This window comes from Aulonocara stuartgranti (genome assembly GCF_965226115.1).
Source record: "Aulonocara stuartgranti genome assembly, chromosome: 15".
Classification (NCBI taxonomy): Eukaryota; Metazoa; Chordata; class Actinopteri; order Cichliformes; family Cichlidae; genus Aulonocara; species Aulonocara stuartgranti.
The window spans coordinates 41900558-41919034 of NC_138951.1; the positions used below are offsets into that span (position 1 = coordinate 41900558).

The following is an 18477-nucleotide window of genomic DNA, read 5'->3' on the forward strand; positions in this document are numbered from 1 at the left end:
GCATGGATGGACGGGTGCATGGACGGACGGACGGACGGACGGACGGACGGACGGATGGATGGGTGGATGGGTGGGTGGGTGCATGGATGGATGGATGGACGGGTGCATGGATGGATGGATGGGTGGCAAAATGAAACTGAGATATCATTATTTTCCCTTTAAGGGCCACAGCCTCATGGCAGCATTTAATGCTGTCATCAGCGGACGTTGTGTTACAAGTATGTAAAACAACTGATAATGAGGCTGCTCTTAATGCCTGTGCTGTGTGTCCTTTAGCTTAACCCCTGTATCAAAGGTGTCTGTATCCACTGTGATATCACCCACTGGTTTGCAAAGCCTAAGACTGAGCCCTTTCATTGGCTTGGCCTCATGTCACCCATGCATGAAAAGCACAGGGCAGGTCTGACTGTGACACTGAGGGATCATCAACCACAGGACAGGCCCGCCATAAAGCATACTTTTCTTTCTAAAGGTTAATCAGGTCCAATATATTTAATATAAACATTTTTAATAGATCCTAAAATAATCAGAAAGTATTTACTGAGGTCATCGAGTTAGCCAGCAATAAGGTTGTTTTCCTATTCATTTCTAATCATGTGCAGTCGGACTTTTTATCCCCCAGTTCTGCATTGGCTTCAACTGTAGCTGAAGCCAATGCAGAACTGGCTTCAGTAAAATTCAGTAGCTGTAGGATGTAAATGGTGAATGGACCGGTTCTTATACGGCACTCTCTACTCTATTGAAGCCCTCAAAGTACTCTATACATCATTCACCCATTCACATTCATTTATTCAAGCACTGTCCGTCTAACATTCACACACATTCATACTCTGATATCAAAGAGCATTTTGGGATTATTGTTAGTAAACTGTAAATTTATTACATCCAGGGATCGAACCATCAACCTTTCAATGAGTGGATGAGCTGCTCTGCTGCAGAGAAGTCATAACAACAAACATCTTTGTTGTTAAGTGACATCAAATGTTACGGCCAATGAAAAGGAAGCACTGCAGACACCAGCTGTCCCATCGTTCATGCTTTTTGATATGTGATCACCTGTGATGTGGACAAACATCCAAAACTATGAGTTTTCCTCCAGCACACAGTTTCAGGGTCTCATAATGATACCAAAATAACAAAAGAAAACCGTTTTAGTCACTATCCAGGGCCCTGTTTCAGGAAGCCGGTTTAGTGCAAAGTCTGACTAAGTATACCCTGAGTTAACGAAAACTCTGGTTTTTCGGTTTCACAAAGCGAGTTCAGCTGAAGCCTGAGTGAGTCACTATGACGACACACTCCGTGAAGCTAACCTGCCCCCTAGCAGGTTTACTTCAACTAACCCTGACTTTCTCCGCCTCTTTGTCGGAAACCTGACTGTAGGAAGTGTCAGACATGGCGTGCTCCTTCCTTGAAGAGCCAGTAGATGTTGAAGCCCAAATTCTCCGCAGAGCTCTCCGCCGGGAGAGAGTGATCAGAGCGCGTTCGGACATTTTATCATTTCCTGATGATTTCCTGTGTGAACGTTACCGTTTTTCAGCACAATCTATAATTTATTTGAATAACATCCTCAGGCCTAATATTGCTCATGTGACACATCGCGGACATTCTCTCAGTTCTGTACATATTATTTGTATTGCACTTCGGTTTTTTGCAAACGGGAGCTTTCTGTTTTTACTGTCTTAAGTAACCAATAGTGTGTTTGTGCCCAAAGCTAACTAGATACATTTTAGTGTCTTAACCTAAACAAGTAGTCTCAACCAATCCAAACTGAAAAGAAAATGAATCATATAATTTGTATTTACTCACAGTACTGGTTATTTTCACAGGGCAGCAGTGAGGTGCAGTTTGCAGGTAGGACAAAATACCAGTTGCTGTTCTTTTAATGTAAGCTTATGCTTCCCAGGCAGTGGCTGTAACGGTCGACTGAGCTTTGTCACCTAAGTAAGGGGCAGTGAGAGGAGAGGTGAGCTTGTGCTTCGCTTTTAAAGCTGCAGTAGAAACTTTGTCACTGAAAAATGGAAGAAAATGGGAACAAGGTGTATTGCACTTCAGTTTTTTGCAAACGGCAGCTTTCTGTATAATATTGGTGACGCTGAGCACGTTTCCAAGGCTACCGTCTGTCGGGCAGTCAGGAATGTTACAGTTGCACTGAAACGTCTCCTGTACTCGTTTGTGGTGTTCCCCGGTCATGGACCCACAAGATTTATCAAAGAGGGATGCCACAAAATTGCAGGTAGCAGGATGAACAAAACTTAATTCATGATGTGGTGATACTTGGACTACTACTTAAATTTTACATTTATTCCACAGCATTAATGTACAGGTACATAGTTCCCTGTAGCATTTCAAACTAACAAATTATTTCATTATAGTAATGGATGCTAATTTGTGTTCTCTGCACTGTGAAGATCATATGTGATGCTGCCAACATTATCACAAATGTGGAAGCCAACTGCTCAGCCTCTGTGAGTGGTGGTGGTGGAGGACCCCCACCTGTTTTTCGGGCCTCTGCTTTTTTTTCTGTTGGCTATAACGGGGTCACATTTGAGCATACAGAGTATGCAAATATGTACTTGTAATGTGCTCAGATAATTTCAATAAGTGCTTACAGAGGGGAAATTAATGTAGCCTCTAACTGCAATTGATTTACATGGGACAAACAGACCAAGCACTATGACTCATAATACAATTACACCTTACCTGTTTGGACTATATTTTTATATTTCATTTTTACTTGCTGCCAGGAACGTTTGGGGCCTGTTGGGTTGCACCTGCGCTCACATCACATCACAAAATAAAATGTATGAAATAAAAAATAAAATAAAATATAATAAAATAACGTGTTAAATGGGTGGAAATCCCTCGATCAATGTTTAAATTAACACTCACGCATTGACTCTGTCGGCCATGTTTTGCCATGCATGCTCCCTTTCTTTTGCAGCTGAGGCTGTGTTACTTTTTTTCCGCAAAATTTGCATGTTATCGCCCACCCCCGTGACATCACGCTCCAAAGCCCTATACTGCCATCAGAATTTCGGCCTCAAGCGCTGTAAGATACATTGACCGCGCCTTCTTTCCCTCCGTCTCCATGGTGACTCGCTTAATCTGTGCTCCACTAATCAGGGCTTTATGTATCCTCGTGCGCGCGCTTAACTTGGGGTTAATGCAACTCCGCGTTGACTGAACTAATTGTTATCAGCCTTTCTGAAACAGAATATTCCGAGTTGGACAGTTCGGGGTTACTCAACCCTGAGTATCGTTTTTCACTCTGAGTTTTCTAAACCGGCTTCCTGAAATAGGGCCCTGATATCTAAATACTTCATTTACATGCACAAGCTACTTATATGGAGAGACTTCAGTTTGAAATGGTAACACCTGCATCTCATGCATGAGGTGTTTACTGGAGTGACAAAACTGTAAAGCCTGTTTAGATGTTTTGCGTAGACACCAAGCCCCTCGTCTCTCAGTAATTTCCACGAGGCTTCTGTCATTTTAAATCTTAGGGGTTCCTACACAGAAAGGGTTGCTCCTTATAATCCAGGTAGAGATAAAAGTACCAACACTTAAGCTTTCAGAAGTAATCAGCACACGTTTCTTAGAGATGTGGTCTTAATATCAGGTCAGCTGTGGCACCATGTCGGACTCAGATAAGGGCCATTAATCATCTGCACCATGGTGTCATTTCTCTCACAAGGATCATGATTAAACTGTCTGTGATATATCGATGTTAAAACCAGCTCATGGTAGCGCACAGTTTAAATTACATTGCATTAACGATTAGCTAACACATCCCTCTCTGTCACTTCTACACATCTATTCAACCTAATTGCAGAAGGTGATGAAGAATAAAAAGCACCTGCTCAGAGGGACGATGGCCCGTTATGTTCAGATGCTTGTTAGGGACACATCATGTGAACTCTGTGGCCTCTGTTCACTGCTTCACACACACTTCATATTTCAGCAGAATTCACTGAACATGTCATGAAACTATATAGAAACCATGTAATGTGAAGGTTATACTACACAGTTAAACCTACAGCACTGACGATGACTATTTTTAATGCCTAAAACAGCTTGGTTATTATTTCCCCCATATTTCACCAATCCCAGCAGCAGAGTGTGACTAACACTTTATATAACAACAAGCCCCAAATATGAGATTTCGTTTTGATTTATGGCCGTGTGCTGCAGTGTCACACTGACAAATTTAGCTTCCGTAAGTGGCTCCGTAATAGACTCGTATTCATTAACCGGCAGATTTACTTGTTCCGATTTAGGGGCATTTCATATTTGGACACTAAATTTAATGGCTGTACTGTTAACCCCAGCACAGTTTGATGTTTATGTTTGCAATTAATCCATTTTAAAATGAGTGGCGTTTACATGCCTCCTGGGACGTGCTGTAACCTTGTTGCATAAACAAATCCAGCAGTGAAACGATTCTCCAGAGGGTGAAGAATAATGTGAAAACCAATGAGCCCAGTCTCTGCTGGAAACATTAGTTTGGCATTGTAAAAGTGGGCTGCACTGATTTTCACATGCTAAATTCAAGTCGTGCTTAATCTACGCAGACTATGAAAACATCTGGAGACCAGGTCATTACCTCAGTTTGGGCTTGGACATCTGGATCTCAGTGATACCTAATATTAAAATATGCTCTGGAGCAGATGAAGAGAAAGATCACCCAGAGCCACATCTTCTGTCTCAAGCTGCATCAACATAAACTCAGCACACCTTTAAGAGAGTTGTGCATTGCTACAAACCTCTCATCACCTCCTTTAATAATGTCAGACTGAAAGAGGCTCTAGTCTACATCCTGCACATCAAAGTGGCTCCCTGTCAATATCAAGCTTCACCTGAGATACAAATTTGTTTACAGTCTGCAGCTCTGATTGGCTGCTGGGTTTTCAATAAAATATCAGCAAAGCTCAGATAACACAGACGCTTATTGAACTGCAGAAATACAAAGGCCTGTGATCTCGAGTCACTGTGTGTGGACAGCTTCTGCAAAGACACAGTTCAGGTTCACCAGAAAGGCAGCTTCACAATATGGAGATTTTTAGAACTGCAGCAAATGAAAAATAAAAGTGCAGCTATGACAGTGACAGCTGCATCAGCTGTTTACAGGCTGCATCAGCTGTTTACAGGCTGCATCAGCTGTTTACAGGCTGCATCAGCTGTTTACAGGCTGCAAATCTGCAGCTTGTGAGTCGTCACGTACATGCGCGGCTGCAGGTTACATTCAACAGATACTTTACATCACTGAAAGTTTCAAAAAGGAGCAAAGTAACTGAATATTTATACATTTCTTTTCCCTCTCTCCTCGGGGCATGTCACTCGGTGGTCAATTTAAGCTTTTATAGGAGCAATAAAATTCATTTCTGAGGAACACAAGCAGGCATTTTTTCATTTTCATTGTAAATCAGTTCGTCTTCCTCAGAGGCCAAACCAGCACTGTTGTGTTGATGAATTCTTGTTTCCAGCATCTCTTCAATAAAGCTTATTTATGGACCCACCGAGCACCAAACACCACTCACAGCCGTTTCCTGCTGCACGAATCTTGTCGACCTGTCATCAACATTGCTGCTAATATTTTTCTTAAAATGGCAAATTCTTTCCTTCTGATAAACACGTGTTTCCTTTGTTCTGCTGTGACTAAAATATCGATACAACATTTACAAATGACTGCGATTTCTTTTTGATTACCTGAGCCGCTAATGATGGACTCCACTTTGACGACAGCGGTCAGCTCATTAAAGCGATCCGGGTGCAGGGGGACGGAGCAGTTCTCGGACTTCTGCAGGGCGGCACCGCCCTGAGCTGGAACTTGAAGGGGCCGACCGTGGGCATCGACAAAGGAGAGGGCGATGCAGGCGATACCTGAAAGAGCAGGGAACGTGTTCAAACGACCAACTTCAAATCACCAAAGTCTGGGTCGCTCATTAGTTTTCAATTCATAGTCTCCTCATTTCATGTTTATTTGAAATTTCCCAGCAACTTTGAGGTTTTCAGGCCTCATTATTGATCATCTCATACTTCCTGACGCATCACAGCTCTGCACAAGCTTCATCAGAAGTATAGCTGCCACCACATGTCTGAGGATGTTATACTAGTTATCAAAGAAAGCTCCTGAGCTAACACACAGCTACATAACCACCACGTATGTACACTTTATAATTTCAATAAAGTACTGGGAGTGAGCTGAACCCATACAAGCTGACACTCCCTGAGAAATACTGTGAAGCTTAAGGAAGGATGAGTGAGGGCATCCGCGGCTGCGTTCTTTCTACCACGGTGTTTAGTAAATGAAAACTTACGCAATCACATGTAGCAGTAATTATTCCAAGGCAGTAAGAAGAAACCAAACTCACATGTGTTGTTAGATCAAGCAGGTTATTCAAGTATTGGCCCGTTTTTGTCTGTGAGCGTGTTTCCGTGTTAGTGGCCTATGTTGGGTCAACACGAAGGTCAAAGTCAACAAAGACGACAACAAAGCTCACGCTACTAAACTAAGACGGCAACAACTGAAACCCTCGCGCAGCAGTACAGGTACCAGCCGAGCCGTCACTGCGAATCTCCAACTAAGCTCCTTTAAACTGCAAGCTACTCTGCAGCCCTACCTCCACCCTCCACCTCCGCCTTATTTAATATCATGTCTGCTGCCACCTGTGCCCGCTCTGTTCTGTACTGGGAGATACTGGACCCTGCTCAGAGAAATAGGAAAGTCCCCATGGGCGAGATGACTCTTATTTTTTAAACAATTTAAATTGCTAATTTTACTGCTTATCAAAGTGAATCTGCATCTCATATTTGACTATTCATTGCAATGTGCATGCAGCCGAGCATGCTGCATTAGCCAGTTACTGATATAAGCTTCCTGTAACTGGCTCTTCATGATGGTGAGCGAACGATCAAGCTGGGAAATGAGGCCTGTGTGTCTAATGGGCAGCCACAGAGTGACTTCAGGCTCCATTCTCAGGGCACATGGCCGTCCTCTGCACAGTCTATCAACACTGACACTGGTTGGTGAGCTTGACACAACAAATAAAAACGAAATCATAAAATGCTCCCCAGGACGAGACAAAAGTAAAATCCCATAAACCCATATTTCCTTCACAGCAGAACACAGAAAACATTTACATATTTACACTGAATTTGTTTTCTTCTGATTTAACAGCAGAAGTTCACCAGTGTGCAAAAAAACTGCAAAACACTGTGCAACAAATTTAGAATAATGTTTTTCAAAAGAATAAAAATGGGCCGTATCATGCAATAATGAAGCTCAATGTGAACACGAGGCAGAAAAATGATCCAAAAGACAGACTGAGGCCAAGTGGAAAAATGCTGTGAGGTCAAACAAATCCAAATTTGAAATTCTTTATGCGCAACATGCACACTGGATCCTCTGGCCTGCAGAGGAGAAAGACCACTGGGCGTGTTTTCAGCGCTCAGATGAAAGCCTGCTGCTGGTGCGACGGGAGTGCATCAGTGCCCAGGGATCAGGCGCCATTAAAGGGCACAGTTAGAGACCGTGTTTAGAGCAGCGTACGCTGCCTTACATATGACACTTCTTCAGGGAAGGGCTTGCACATTTCAACATGATAATGTTAAACCCCACACTGCATCTATTATATAGTAGCATAGCTTCATAATACAAAAGTCTGAACTGGCCCGCAGTGAAATTAAGTGAAAGGGACGACAGAAACACAGGACTGTCGAGCATCTAGAATCCTCCATCAGACATTCCTCCCACAAAAATCCAGCAACCAGCGTCCTCAGACATTTACGGGAACTATACATGTGTTTAACTAAAGCGGTCCTGACTGACTAACAGTTCTATAAAAGCTGGGAAGCTTAATGAGCATGACCCTGTTACAACTTTTTCATTTCTCAACATTTTAAAATGGTTTTTTTGTTCTGTTGTGGAAAAAAATGCTTTATGAAATTTGCAAATTGTTTCATTTCCGTTTACATTTTACACAGTGTCATACTTAAAGTGTATGTTCTTATATTTCAGGTCCATTTCATTGTGGTTGTGTTGAACTCTTACTAATGTCCGTAAGCAGAAGAGACCCTGGGAACACCGCATTTCATGCACCCTGCAAGTCCATGCCAAATCTTAAGCCAACTAAAAGATGGATGCAGCTAACAATAATAATAATAACAACAACAACAACGATGTATATGCTGATGGAAGCCTAACAAAGGCCGAACACAGTGTTAGGGCACTACAAAGAAAATAAATAAAAGGCCACGAGCAGCAGCAGCAGCGCAGGCTTCAGTCGACACAACCAGCAGGAGTGAAACGGGCAGGTACCTTTAAACTGAGAAGGTGGGAAGAGATGCTGAACCAGCTCCAACATGGTACCTGGGTCAACATTAAAAAGACCCAGAGAACAGAGAGTATTAGGGATGCAAAACCAATAACATTTTATTTTTATCCAATTTAACACCAGGAAACTCCAAGAGGGGGTGGCAGTTGTTGGGCACCACACTAGTAAAGCCGACCCACTGGCGGGATTTTGCTTGCAGTAATATTTGCAAGCAAAACATGATTAGCCAGCTAGCTGCAACTTCACTGTCTGCTGATGTTTCGGTGATAAACTCATTTATACATAGCCAGATCAGCCCAGGGAGTCATCCAGCCTTATTCTCAGTATCTGGCTTCATGAGACAGTTTTCTGTGTTTGTAGGCACACTAGCATTAGCCAACATTAGCTTAAAGAAAGAGGGTTGTGAGTCAGATTTGATCCACCAAACCAAAACAGCCTGCCATGTTGTTTAATGCCCAACCCAGCAGCCAGCTGTCTAACCATAGCATGCTTATGTCATTACCAATAAAACTCGTTGCTTTGTTGTGTTTGTGTGTTGGAGTTTGTGCTGGTTACTGCATTTCTAAGCTACCATTAACTATCGTTGCTTAGTCCTGATGCTGGGAGCAAAACAGTCTCCTGGGTGCTTAAAAAGAGGGGAGCTACATGTTTTTAGGTTCATGGAGATGCTTCTCATCCAAGAGGCTTCTGCAGTTCTCAAACTGTTACCAAGCCACAGGTATAGATCCCCTGGTGGGGCTGACCCCTTGTACGGGGGCCAGATGTTCGTACACCTACTGTTAATAATATACACATGAGCCACGGTGTGATAGAAGGTGAGCATTACTGGGGCCAAAGTGTGAAGACATCGCCCCATTTCCACCCTCATGTGAGCTGTCGAGGTCAACTCAGGCCAGGAGTGAGCGTGGGGTTTAAAGAGGATCTGGAGGCTGCATTGTAGGTGCCTCATAGCTGACAGTTGAACTGAATAAGCCTCTTGGATGAGAGGCAGAAGCTTTTCACAAACCTACTGAAGTCCAGCTGCCGTCTATTTAAGCATTTAAGAGGACTGAGAACCGACAAAGACACGAGCAAAGGAGAGGCACTCAGGCAAGACACTCGGGAGTGGGAATTGTGTGGATTTGAGAAAATCCAAGAGCTTCTCTCGGAGGCAACCAACAGAGTCATTTGTGGGTATAGTTTAGTTTTTAAAGTATTGACACAAGCACCTGTTTAAACTGCAGTTTAAATATATATATAAGTTTTATCTAATGTATGTTTAAAGCCCTGCTGAGTGTGACCTCTCACAGACATTTGAACTTTAACTTCATTTACATTTCATTACAGGTAAACTCAGTGTGTTGAACACATATGAAAAAGCATAAAAAGCTGTGCAGTTGACAGCTCCGTGTCAGCTGAGCCCTACACGCCTTACTAGATACATACAGTGCTTCATCTGATACTTTTAGGGAGCAGTGGCAGGGTGGATGTTACTGATGATGTTTGGCAAGAGTGCATTAAGAATACATATTGTAGTTCTATAAATGCTAGACATAGTCTGAGCCAATTTAAGGTATTTTTTTCTCCCACTAAAGTGGAAAAAATATACAAGAACATTTCAGCCCTCTGTCTTAAGTGTTCAAGTGGTCGAGGAACTTTGCCTCACCGTTTCTTTCAATGCCAAAAACTAACTTTTTTGGAATCATCTGTTTGATTTTCTGACCAAAGCCTTTGGCAGGGAGGTCCCATGTTCCCCTTTGCAGCATTGTTCGGGGTGTCTGACCCGGGATGGGCAAGGGACAAGACAGAGACGCAGGTTGTGTCAATGACCACACTTGCGGCAAGAAAGCTGCAAGTCTGATAAACCTCCTACCTTCGAAATGTGGTTGAGAGAATTTGGAAATGTACTCCACCTGGAGAAAATCAGGTTTACCTTGTCTAATCGAGAGAGAGTGTTTTATAAGATTTGGCAACCAGTCATTAGCCTGATGGATAAATTTAAGTGAAATGTGCTCTGTCTTAACATTTATGTGTGCTGCATTACCACCTCGTTGACTTGCCGTCCACCTTCTATTGTGTTCTTTGGAAGGTGATTGTTGTATACGGCTCAATTATAAAATCAATAAAAATATATTGAAAAAAGAAGAAGCTGTGCAGGCTTTCACTGCACTGAGAGGTGAAATAAAACAAAGCAACAGCACCTGTGAAGTCTAAGCCTGTGTGAAGAAAAAGGTTTTCAGTTTGTTTGTAACTGAGCAGGTTAGCAGGCAGCTTGTTTCCAAGAACAGGACTCAGCACGCGAGTTTTACTGCTGCGTCAAATCTACGCCGTAAATTACACCCCAACCAAAACCCTACTTAACCCTACGCTGCAACCTCCCACGTAACCTGACGTGCACTTCCTGAGAAATGTAACCACAAATCGGTCGATGCAAACCAAAATGACCTGACTGGAAGTTAGAAAAAGGTCTTTATAAGATGCTTGCTGACATAATTTACATGTTAACAGGACTTCTTAATAAGGTATTATTGTTGATTTAGAATATGAAGGCAGAGTTAGTTGTTAAACACAATAAATAAATAATAAAGTATCATCACTATTAAGCATAAGAATCTATTTAGAGTCTTAATGGGTCTATAACATGTAATAAACCCTTGTGTGATATCTGATGCCACATTTGCATATTATTAACAGCTAGTGTGTGTTAATAAGCGCTTTATAAGGATGTTATCTATTAACAAGTGTTGATAAGGCCCGTGACATTTAAGTGCAAATAAAATCTGAAGCTACAACAGAAGCTGTTACCTCACAGCTAGTTTGGAAGCCGATCCTAATTTAGTCAGCTGGGATTCAGACGATAAACGACTGAGCAGCAAAGAGTCATCATTAATTAGCAGTCAGGCAACACAGGTGAGAGTCAGGGTATCTCTCACTTTGCAACTTTTCGAGCTGTCTGACACTCGGGAGTTATTTCACACAGTGAGTGGGGGCTTGGATATCATCATATAACTTGAGGACCTCGTTCCACAGCTGCTAAGACTAATGAGATTCAGTCAGAGCTTTCCTGCATAGCAATTAAAAAGTAGTTAGACGGCAAGTGGAGCGAATGTAGGAGCGAGGGACAAACTCTTCACATCAGCCTTGATGTTTAGATTCGACAGGCGCGCAGAGGTCAGTTTGAAAGAGACTCGAGGAGGCCATCTCCAGAGCTCTCGCTGCTCTGCAGCTGGAAGCAGCGCTGTGTCTGTTCACTGGAAAGTTACTTGGTACCAAAACAAAACAAATAAATCTTGGCTTTTTTATTTTTAAAGATATGCCAGGAGAAGTTGTTGCTGATCTTGGTTTGATACTGATCCAATATTTGGTGCAAAACTCTACAAAACCAAAAACCACACCTGATGTAAATTTGGCCACTTTCCCCTTCCAGGCCGTCTCCTTGGCCACCTCTTCATTTGATGTGCTTTTGCTTTTTAATACTTGCAACCAAAGGTCTGATTATATACAATATCTTTGTTATTGGTTAATACAGGAAGTGTACTTTGGGCGGCACAATGATTCTACAAATGAAAATGAAGCAGTGTAATTAACAGCCAAACGTTGAGTTGTATTGACAATGGCAGGGAACGTGTCACAGAAACAGTAATTATACATAAGCGCTTCAATTCAGTAAACTCATCATTTACATTGATAATTAGCTGCCCTTTGGTTGGAGAGTTATACATTCGCTTTCTCGCAGTGAACTAGCTAACCTTTCAGTTACAAAGCAGCAGCACTCCCCTTTAACTGGCTTCAAATGCCAGTAGATGACATTAGCATATTGATAAACAAGAAAGTATTGCAATGTGAAATGGAACTGATCAGTTCTGCAGGAGAAAGCATGACAGCAAAGTGGAAAAACTTTGCAGAACTTCAGCTCGATTTGAATGAAGGAGCACAGCTAAATGAGGCACCGTTGACATGAAGCAAACCAATTTCTACACAAGTGTGAAATTACATTCATGAGTGCATAAAGCACACTGTACAAGCTGCTAGCTCAAGGTTTGTGCCGCTCACAACAATCCACATAACGAGCAGGACAGCTGAGAAGCTTTCCTGCAACAGGCAGGTCACCGCTGGTTAAAGAGCAAGTTAGGCTCCCAGCTTAATGCACGTGCACGCACACACACACACACACACAGACACACACAAACACAAGTTTCAGGTGCAGGTTAAGGAGGGGGAAAAGAGAGCCGCCTCAGGAAAACAAATGTGCTGATTCTCATCACAGAAATTAAGAGTGTGCAGCAAAGGGAGGACGAGTGTGATGGTCTCTGTTATGCCAGACAGGGACAGGGAAATGTCTCCTGAATTTAATGTGGGAGTTATAAATAGGACAAAAAACAGAGAATGTCAGCGAATTTGACGATATCACACTGACTCCACATCTGCAGCTTAACAAAGGAAACGGAGCCAAGAGCTGAGGTTACAGCAAAGTTTCCAAGTCATTATTTGTTCACAGTAAACAAGGAGAACTTGTCAGTGCTGTAAAGCAGTTTATGAAAATGGATCCGTGTTTAAACAGGCCATTTTCTGCTTCCTCTCACATATATGTGGTCACGGCAGTGGATGCCCACTTAAGGCCTAAGGTTTCGAATAATGAGGACAGAGGACTGAAAGGTCACCCTGTGAGCCGAAGCTCAGGCTTCACATTGTTTTCAACACTTTTTAGTTTCATACTGCTTTTTCTACTCTGAGCGTCCACAAGTGCAAACATGCAACGTGCAGGCATCTGAGGTAGGAAGCTGTGTACACGCCCACCTGCAGTTCAAAGCTTCTTGTTTTGAGGGACAGCCAATCAGAAGAAAAGGTGGCCTGCACCTTCAGTTAGACACAAAACCTTTTTTACTTCAGTGGACGAAACCAACTCTAACCTTAGTGTCACAGGTTCCACCAAACCCCGTACGAGGACAGAGACGTGTCACGTAATGCCAAAGGTGACGCACTGCACTGAAGATCTGCTTAAAAACTGAGAAACGTATCAGCCCACAGCTGGGTTCAGCTTTCAGCTGGGAGAAGCTACGTGTCTGAACACTAATGGGGCCATAATGTTGTCTGATCAGAGAATAAAGGTTTTTAAACCTTATTTTGAGGCAAGGCTGCAACATTTCTTGTCTCTGTGACAAATGAAACTGAGTCTATGCTTCTCCTCTTTTTTGTTCAGGCGCTCAGTCTCACATCACCTGACATCCTTTTGGTGTTGCCGAGATGGCTGCCAGGTGCTGAGACTTAGTCCTGGCTACCAGGAATGAACATCAGCAGTGCTCAGTAAGTATACAGACTCCAGGTACTTACAGGTTTCCAGCAGGTGCAACCAGCACCACAGCAGCAATAACCTACATGTAGACTCCTGCATCACTATCAGAGAGACAGGCTGTGGCAAACAGCCTCAATAAGAGACACCGCCGGCTCTGGTCATGTGTCAAAGCTGGATTTTCCTGAACACAGTAGTGCAGCCCACCTGGATAAGGTTAGGCTATCGGTATTCACAGGTGACAGGTTTGAGGTTACTGTGCTGTTGACTGTCTTTGTAGGATTACCTTCCCCTCAAACACAGAGTAACTGAGGCCTGGTGGCACTGACGTGCTGGGCTGGGAGAATGTGATTACCTTTGCCTCCCGTCCCCTGGCCTCCGGGCTTATTGTAGAGGTAGATATCACCGTCAGCCGTGTCACTGCTCAAATGAAAGTAGTGCTGCAGACAGAACAGGAGAGCAAATCAGTCCCTGGAAGCTCAAACCACACAAGTCAGCATTTATTTCATACACCACAATGAGACTTGTCAAAATGATTTTAGTGTCTGCCTCAGTTGTGCAGAGCCTCCCATATCTAGGATTTATTCATTTTTAATCCCGATCACTTTAAACAGTGCTGTTTGTAGTGCACTCGCATGTCAGCCTGTCATCTATCAATGCAGGCAGGCCTTCCTCAGTTTGCAGGGAGCACGGACCTATTTTTTACAAGTCAACAAATCTTTCAAAGTATTCGGAGGACACAAAAAAGTCTGTTTACTCAGGTGTTTAATCAAGCAGCAGTAGTTTCTTGGATTATGTTAAACTGTCAGAAACGATCTCATGGTGAGTGATTAGAGAGCTGCTGAATGAGTAACCACACAATCTGCTGACTTTTCTCTTTTCTTAAGAACAAAACAAATCCTGTAAATTAAACACACAGTGTGGAGATAAGACCTGAACAGGTACACACTACAGGAAGCTGGGTTACACCGATCAGATGCTCAGGTAACCAGTAACAGTGCCTGCTTCTTATTCTTACTGGGAGGCAGCTGCAGTGGACCAGTGGACACTTGTTTATCGCTCGTGTATCTTTATGTGTTGTGAGCCTGTTTAGCTGCTTCCTTGGACACGTGTCTCTTATGAAATACATTTTTGATCTCAGTGGGATTTACCAGTAAAATAAAGGCTAATCTATTCAAACAGAACGATCTTAGTAGACATGCTAGGACATATTTACATTACCCTTTTATTTATTTTATCAAAGCGGGTTTCTTTCACTAGAATGTCTGGTGGTCCCTTTCTATTCTTCATGTCTGTGGTTCACGTCACAGCCTCCTCGAGGCCCACAGGGATAAACTGCAGAGCTTTTCAGGCAACTTCCAGAATTTCAAACCTGACTTTAGTTCCTGACAGTTTCTTCAAGTTTTCTGTGTTGCCTCCAAATTCCTGTGAACTGTCTTTAACCTGCACATCCACAGCAATGTGTTGGGGTCCCTTTTAATTATCTGAGAACTAACACTGTTTGCTGTGGGAGGTAACTGGACTAATGGCCCATACAAGAGCATTCAAGTAGTTTATTCATCTGTAACTTGATACCAAATATTAACATAATAATCTATTTTACACACAGTCTATAATTATTAGTAAAGAAAACACTGTAATAAGTCCCAATGTTCAATAAGCCTAAAGAACCAATAAACAGAGATACAAACAAGCAGACCGAGTGAACGATAAAGTAACAACAAGCTTTCTGATCCGACTGCTTTTTTCACGCCATCAGACTTTATTGTAACAATGTCACAGTGTTGCCTGAACTCAGCCTTTCATTTGGGGTGTAAACAGTTATTGAAAGTGACAGAACTGCCAAGAGCCAGAACTACAAAGACGATCACTTGCACAGCCGACACTTTGACGTGTCAGAGGACTCGCGTTTTAATGAAGGCTCAACTCCACTTAAAGGGTGTTCTGTTTTTGTGCATACTGGTGCACCGTCACAGCTCACATAGAAATGTAATGACAGGCAGCCATCATTAAAGGTCTTTTGTAATTACTCTCCACCACAGGCTGGCGTTTTATCACAGAGTGTCACTGTGGTTGAAAACCTTTGGAAACAAACGAGATTTCTTTCTGCTCACCTGACTAACACCATGCTGATTCCAGGTATTATTAAAGATTTAAAGACTAATATTAAACTGAACGCATGAGGGGAAATGTTAGGTTGTACCTTGAAGTGATGTGCTGTGTTCATGTCCGTGTACTTGGGCACGTGCAGGAAGATGAGGAGGTTCTGTTTGAGGTAGTGAGCCACAGCGGACAGCCAGGGCAGACAGTACTGGGGGAGGCTGAAGGTCATCACCTCAGTGGCTGGAGATCCTGACGGCTGGATGAACTGACCAGACAACATTTGGTGAAGGCTTTTATCTGAAGCAATTTTCAGTAGTCTGAGTGCAAACGAGTGCTTTCTGCATTCCCCAGGGTGGATACAACCCAGACGCAGGACACAGTTTACTCATTTCACTGTACAAGTCGCTGCACACAGAACTACAGAAGAACACCACACACACAGAAACACAAAAGCAACGTTCCCCTAAAAAGTGAAAATCATAATGTACCTCCACATCAGCTGGCGTCAGCTTGCAGTTCCTGACAAGCATGACAGTGATGATGTCCAAGGTGGTTTCATCCAGGCGCTTACGCAGCACCTTCACCAGCTCGTCTGTGATCTCTGGACCTGAACAAACGGTGATAAAAGAGCCCTGTGTCACCCTCACCTCTTCTGCCAGTGCATTAGAAACGGGACAGAAAGTTAGCGATTAAAGTCTTCAGAGGATCAAGTGCATGAGGCAAACTGCTCCCCTGTGACAAAGTCAAATAATCCAAAGGTTCTGCCTACAAAGGGACCGTCCAAGTGGTTTAAGACTGTCCTTGTTTGTGAAGTTCAGAAACTTTCAAGCTGTGCGAGATGTTTAGAAAGTCTCCAGCTATGTGATATTGATCTCTAATAACATGCCAACGTCACGTCTATAGCCCGATGTTTTTGTGTTCACCATCCTGTGATGGAAGCACATGACTGCACCACGCTGCAGACACTGGTTCTGCCACAGGATGGTTGTCTCACTAATATTGTATGAACCTAGAAACCCAGTATAAAGTAAGGATACAGCACCTTGCTTGGATCTTGCTGTATAGAAACAAATGAGAAAAGAAAGAAGAAATCGAAAACAAGGGGAAAAAATATCAGTCTTTGCTTAAAGATGCTAAGATGGGCCCGTTGCTGATGTGAGTGAGACGCCTTGGATCGATGGGGAGTGGACTGCCTGTGGTGCCAAGGGCAAAACCAAAGTATGGGGAAGCAGCTTTCACATATAATGCAGCATAAAAAACATGATAGTTTCAGGAACGTCTCGAAAACGAATTTTCAAATCCAGACGGAAACATTTTTATTCTTGTTTGCTTCTGCTGAGCATTTCAAGGGAACCTCGTCTTTGTTTCTCAAAGACATATTTATACTTTCCAAGGTGAATGTTGATATTGAACATGGCCTTGGTTTCAAATAGCAAGGTCAGGTTATCCACAATCAATCCCTGTGGTTGCTCTAAACACAGAGGCATTTTTTCTACTTCCGGCTCTGTATGATGTCACAGAGAGGGGACATTCCTAATATGGTCATCTCTGGCGCACAGCTTAAACATACGTTAACCTCAATATTGGAAACTATTACCATGATACTACTGTGGCACTCTATATAAGAAAAAACATGTAAAGGAGTAATGTTGGGTCTGCTTTAATAAAGCAGCTCTTCTGCTGACAAAAGAAAACTAATCACACAAACACATGGAGGAGACTTTAATACAGCCATCCAGTGATACTGCAGAATAAAGATCATTTCAGACTATGATGAGTGGAAGAAGCAGAGGAGGATTTTAATGAGTTATGCTTTGAGAAACCATGAAGTGAGGCCAGCGTGTCTGCCTGAGACAGATTCCCAGTGCAACAGCCCCATCAACATGTCCGCAGGAGGAACAGCACCGGGCAGCAGAAACTCTTCACACCCAAACGTCTCGACTTTCTATTTTTAACATGAGTTAGCTGAAGGAAGACGTGTTTAAAGCACACACACAGTGGGATTATTCAGTGTGATGAAACTAAGGTGCACACAGTAGTTGGGTTTGTGTTGTGTGCAGGGCTGAAAAACATTTCTCTCTAAATTGAGTCCAATTTGGGAGTCACACCCCTCGACTACAGAACCCTTGTTCCCCAAAAGATGTGTAAACAAGGTAGGTGACAACTGCCTTCTCTGTCAGCGCCCCAAGTCACACTCAGTGAGAGAAGAGGAGCAGTGAAGGGTGTTAGCAAAACTGTCTGCAGGTTTCCACCCCTCACCACTGTGTGTGCAGCGGAGCAGCATCAGCCACCGGCTTGTTGCACTGAGGGGCGCCACACAGTGCAACAAGCCTTCATTTATGTTTTCTGGTAAATGGACCTGAGCACTCAAAGCCCTTCATAATGCTACGCAGCACTAAAAAGCCTCCTCAGAAACTGAGAACTGCTTTGTGCAAAATCTGCGCCTGACAATGGTCACAGATAACAGCGCATTACATCTTAGGCTGCAGGAAACATGAACATCTATAAAAAACATTTGACCCAACTATCCTTAAGAAATCAAAGTTCATATGTGGAAATGTTGCCACATGTATGTCAAAGCCCGTTATTAACACCAGGATAACCTAACTAACTGCTGCAGGTTAAGTTGTTGCTGCATTGCTGCCATTAATTGAAACAATGCATCAATGCAGTCACCATGTTTTTCAGTAGCTTACTAATGCATGGACATCTACGGAGTTTGAGGGCTCTACACCACTCAAAACACTAGAAGCTGCCCTCCAGCAGACATGC

General features: G+C 43.0%; 1 protein-coding gene across 19 annotated transcripts in view; it reads right to left on the reverse strand.

Annotated features, from left to right (window-relative positions):
* szt2 (SZT2 subunit of KICSTOR complex) overlaps positions 1-18477 on the reverse strand; it is a 112949-nt gene that overhangs the window by 46094 nt on the left and 48378 nt on the right. For all 19 annotated transcript variants that reach the window (XM_082506006.1, XM_082506005.1, XM_082506002.1 and 16 more), the window contains 4 exons: positions 16194-16312; positions 15806-15970; positions 13958-14042; positions 5707-5880 (listed from right to left, as the gene is read on the reverse strand). In XM_082506006.1, the coding sequence (XP_082362132.1) occupies positions 5707-5880; positions 13958-14042; positions 15806-15970; positions 16194-16312 (543 nt within the window). The remainder of the gene's footprint in view (positions 1-5706; positions 5881-13957; positions 14043-15805; positions 15971-16193; positions 16313-18477) is intronic.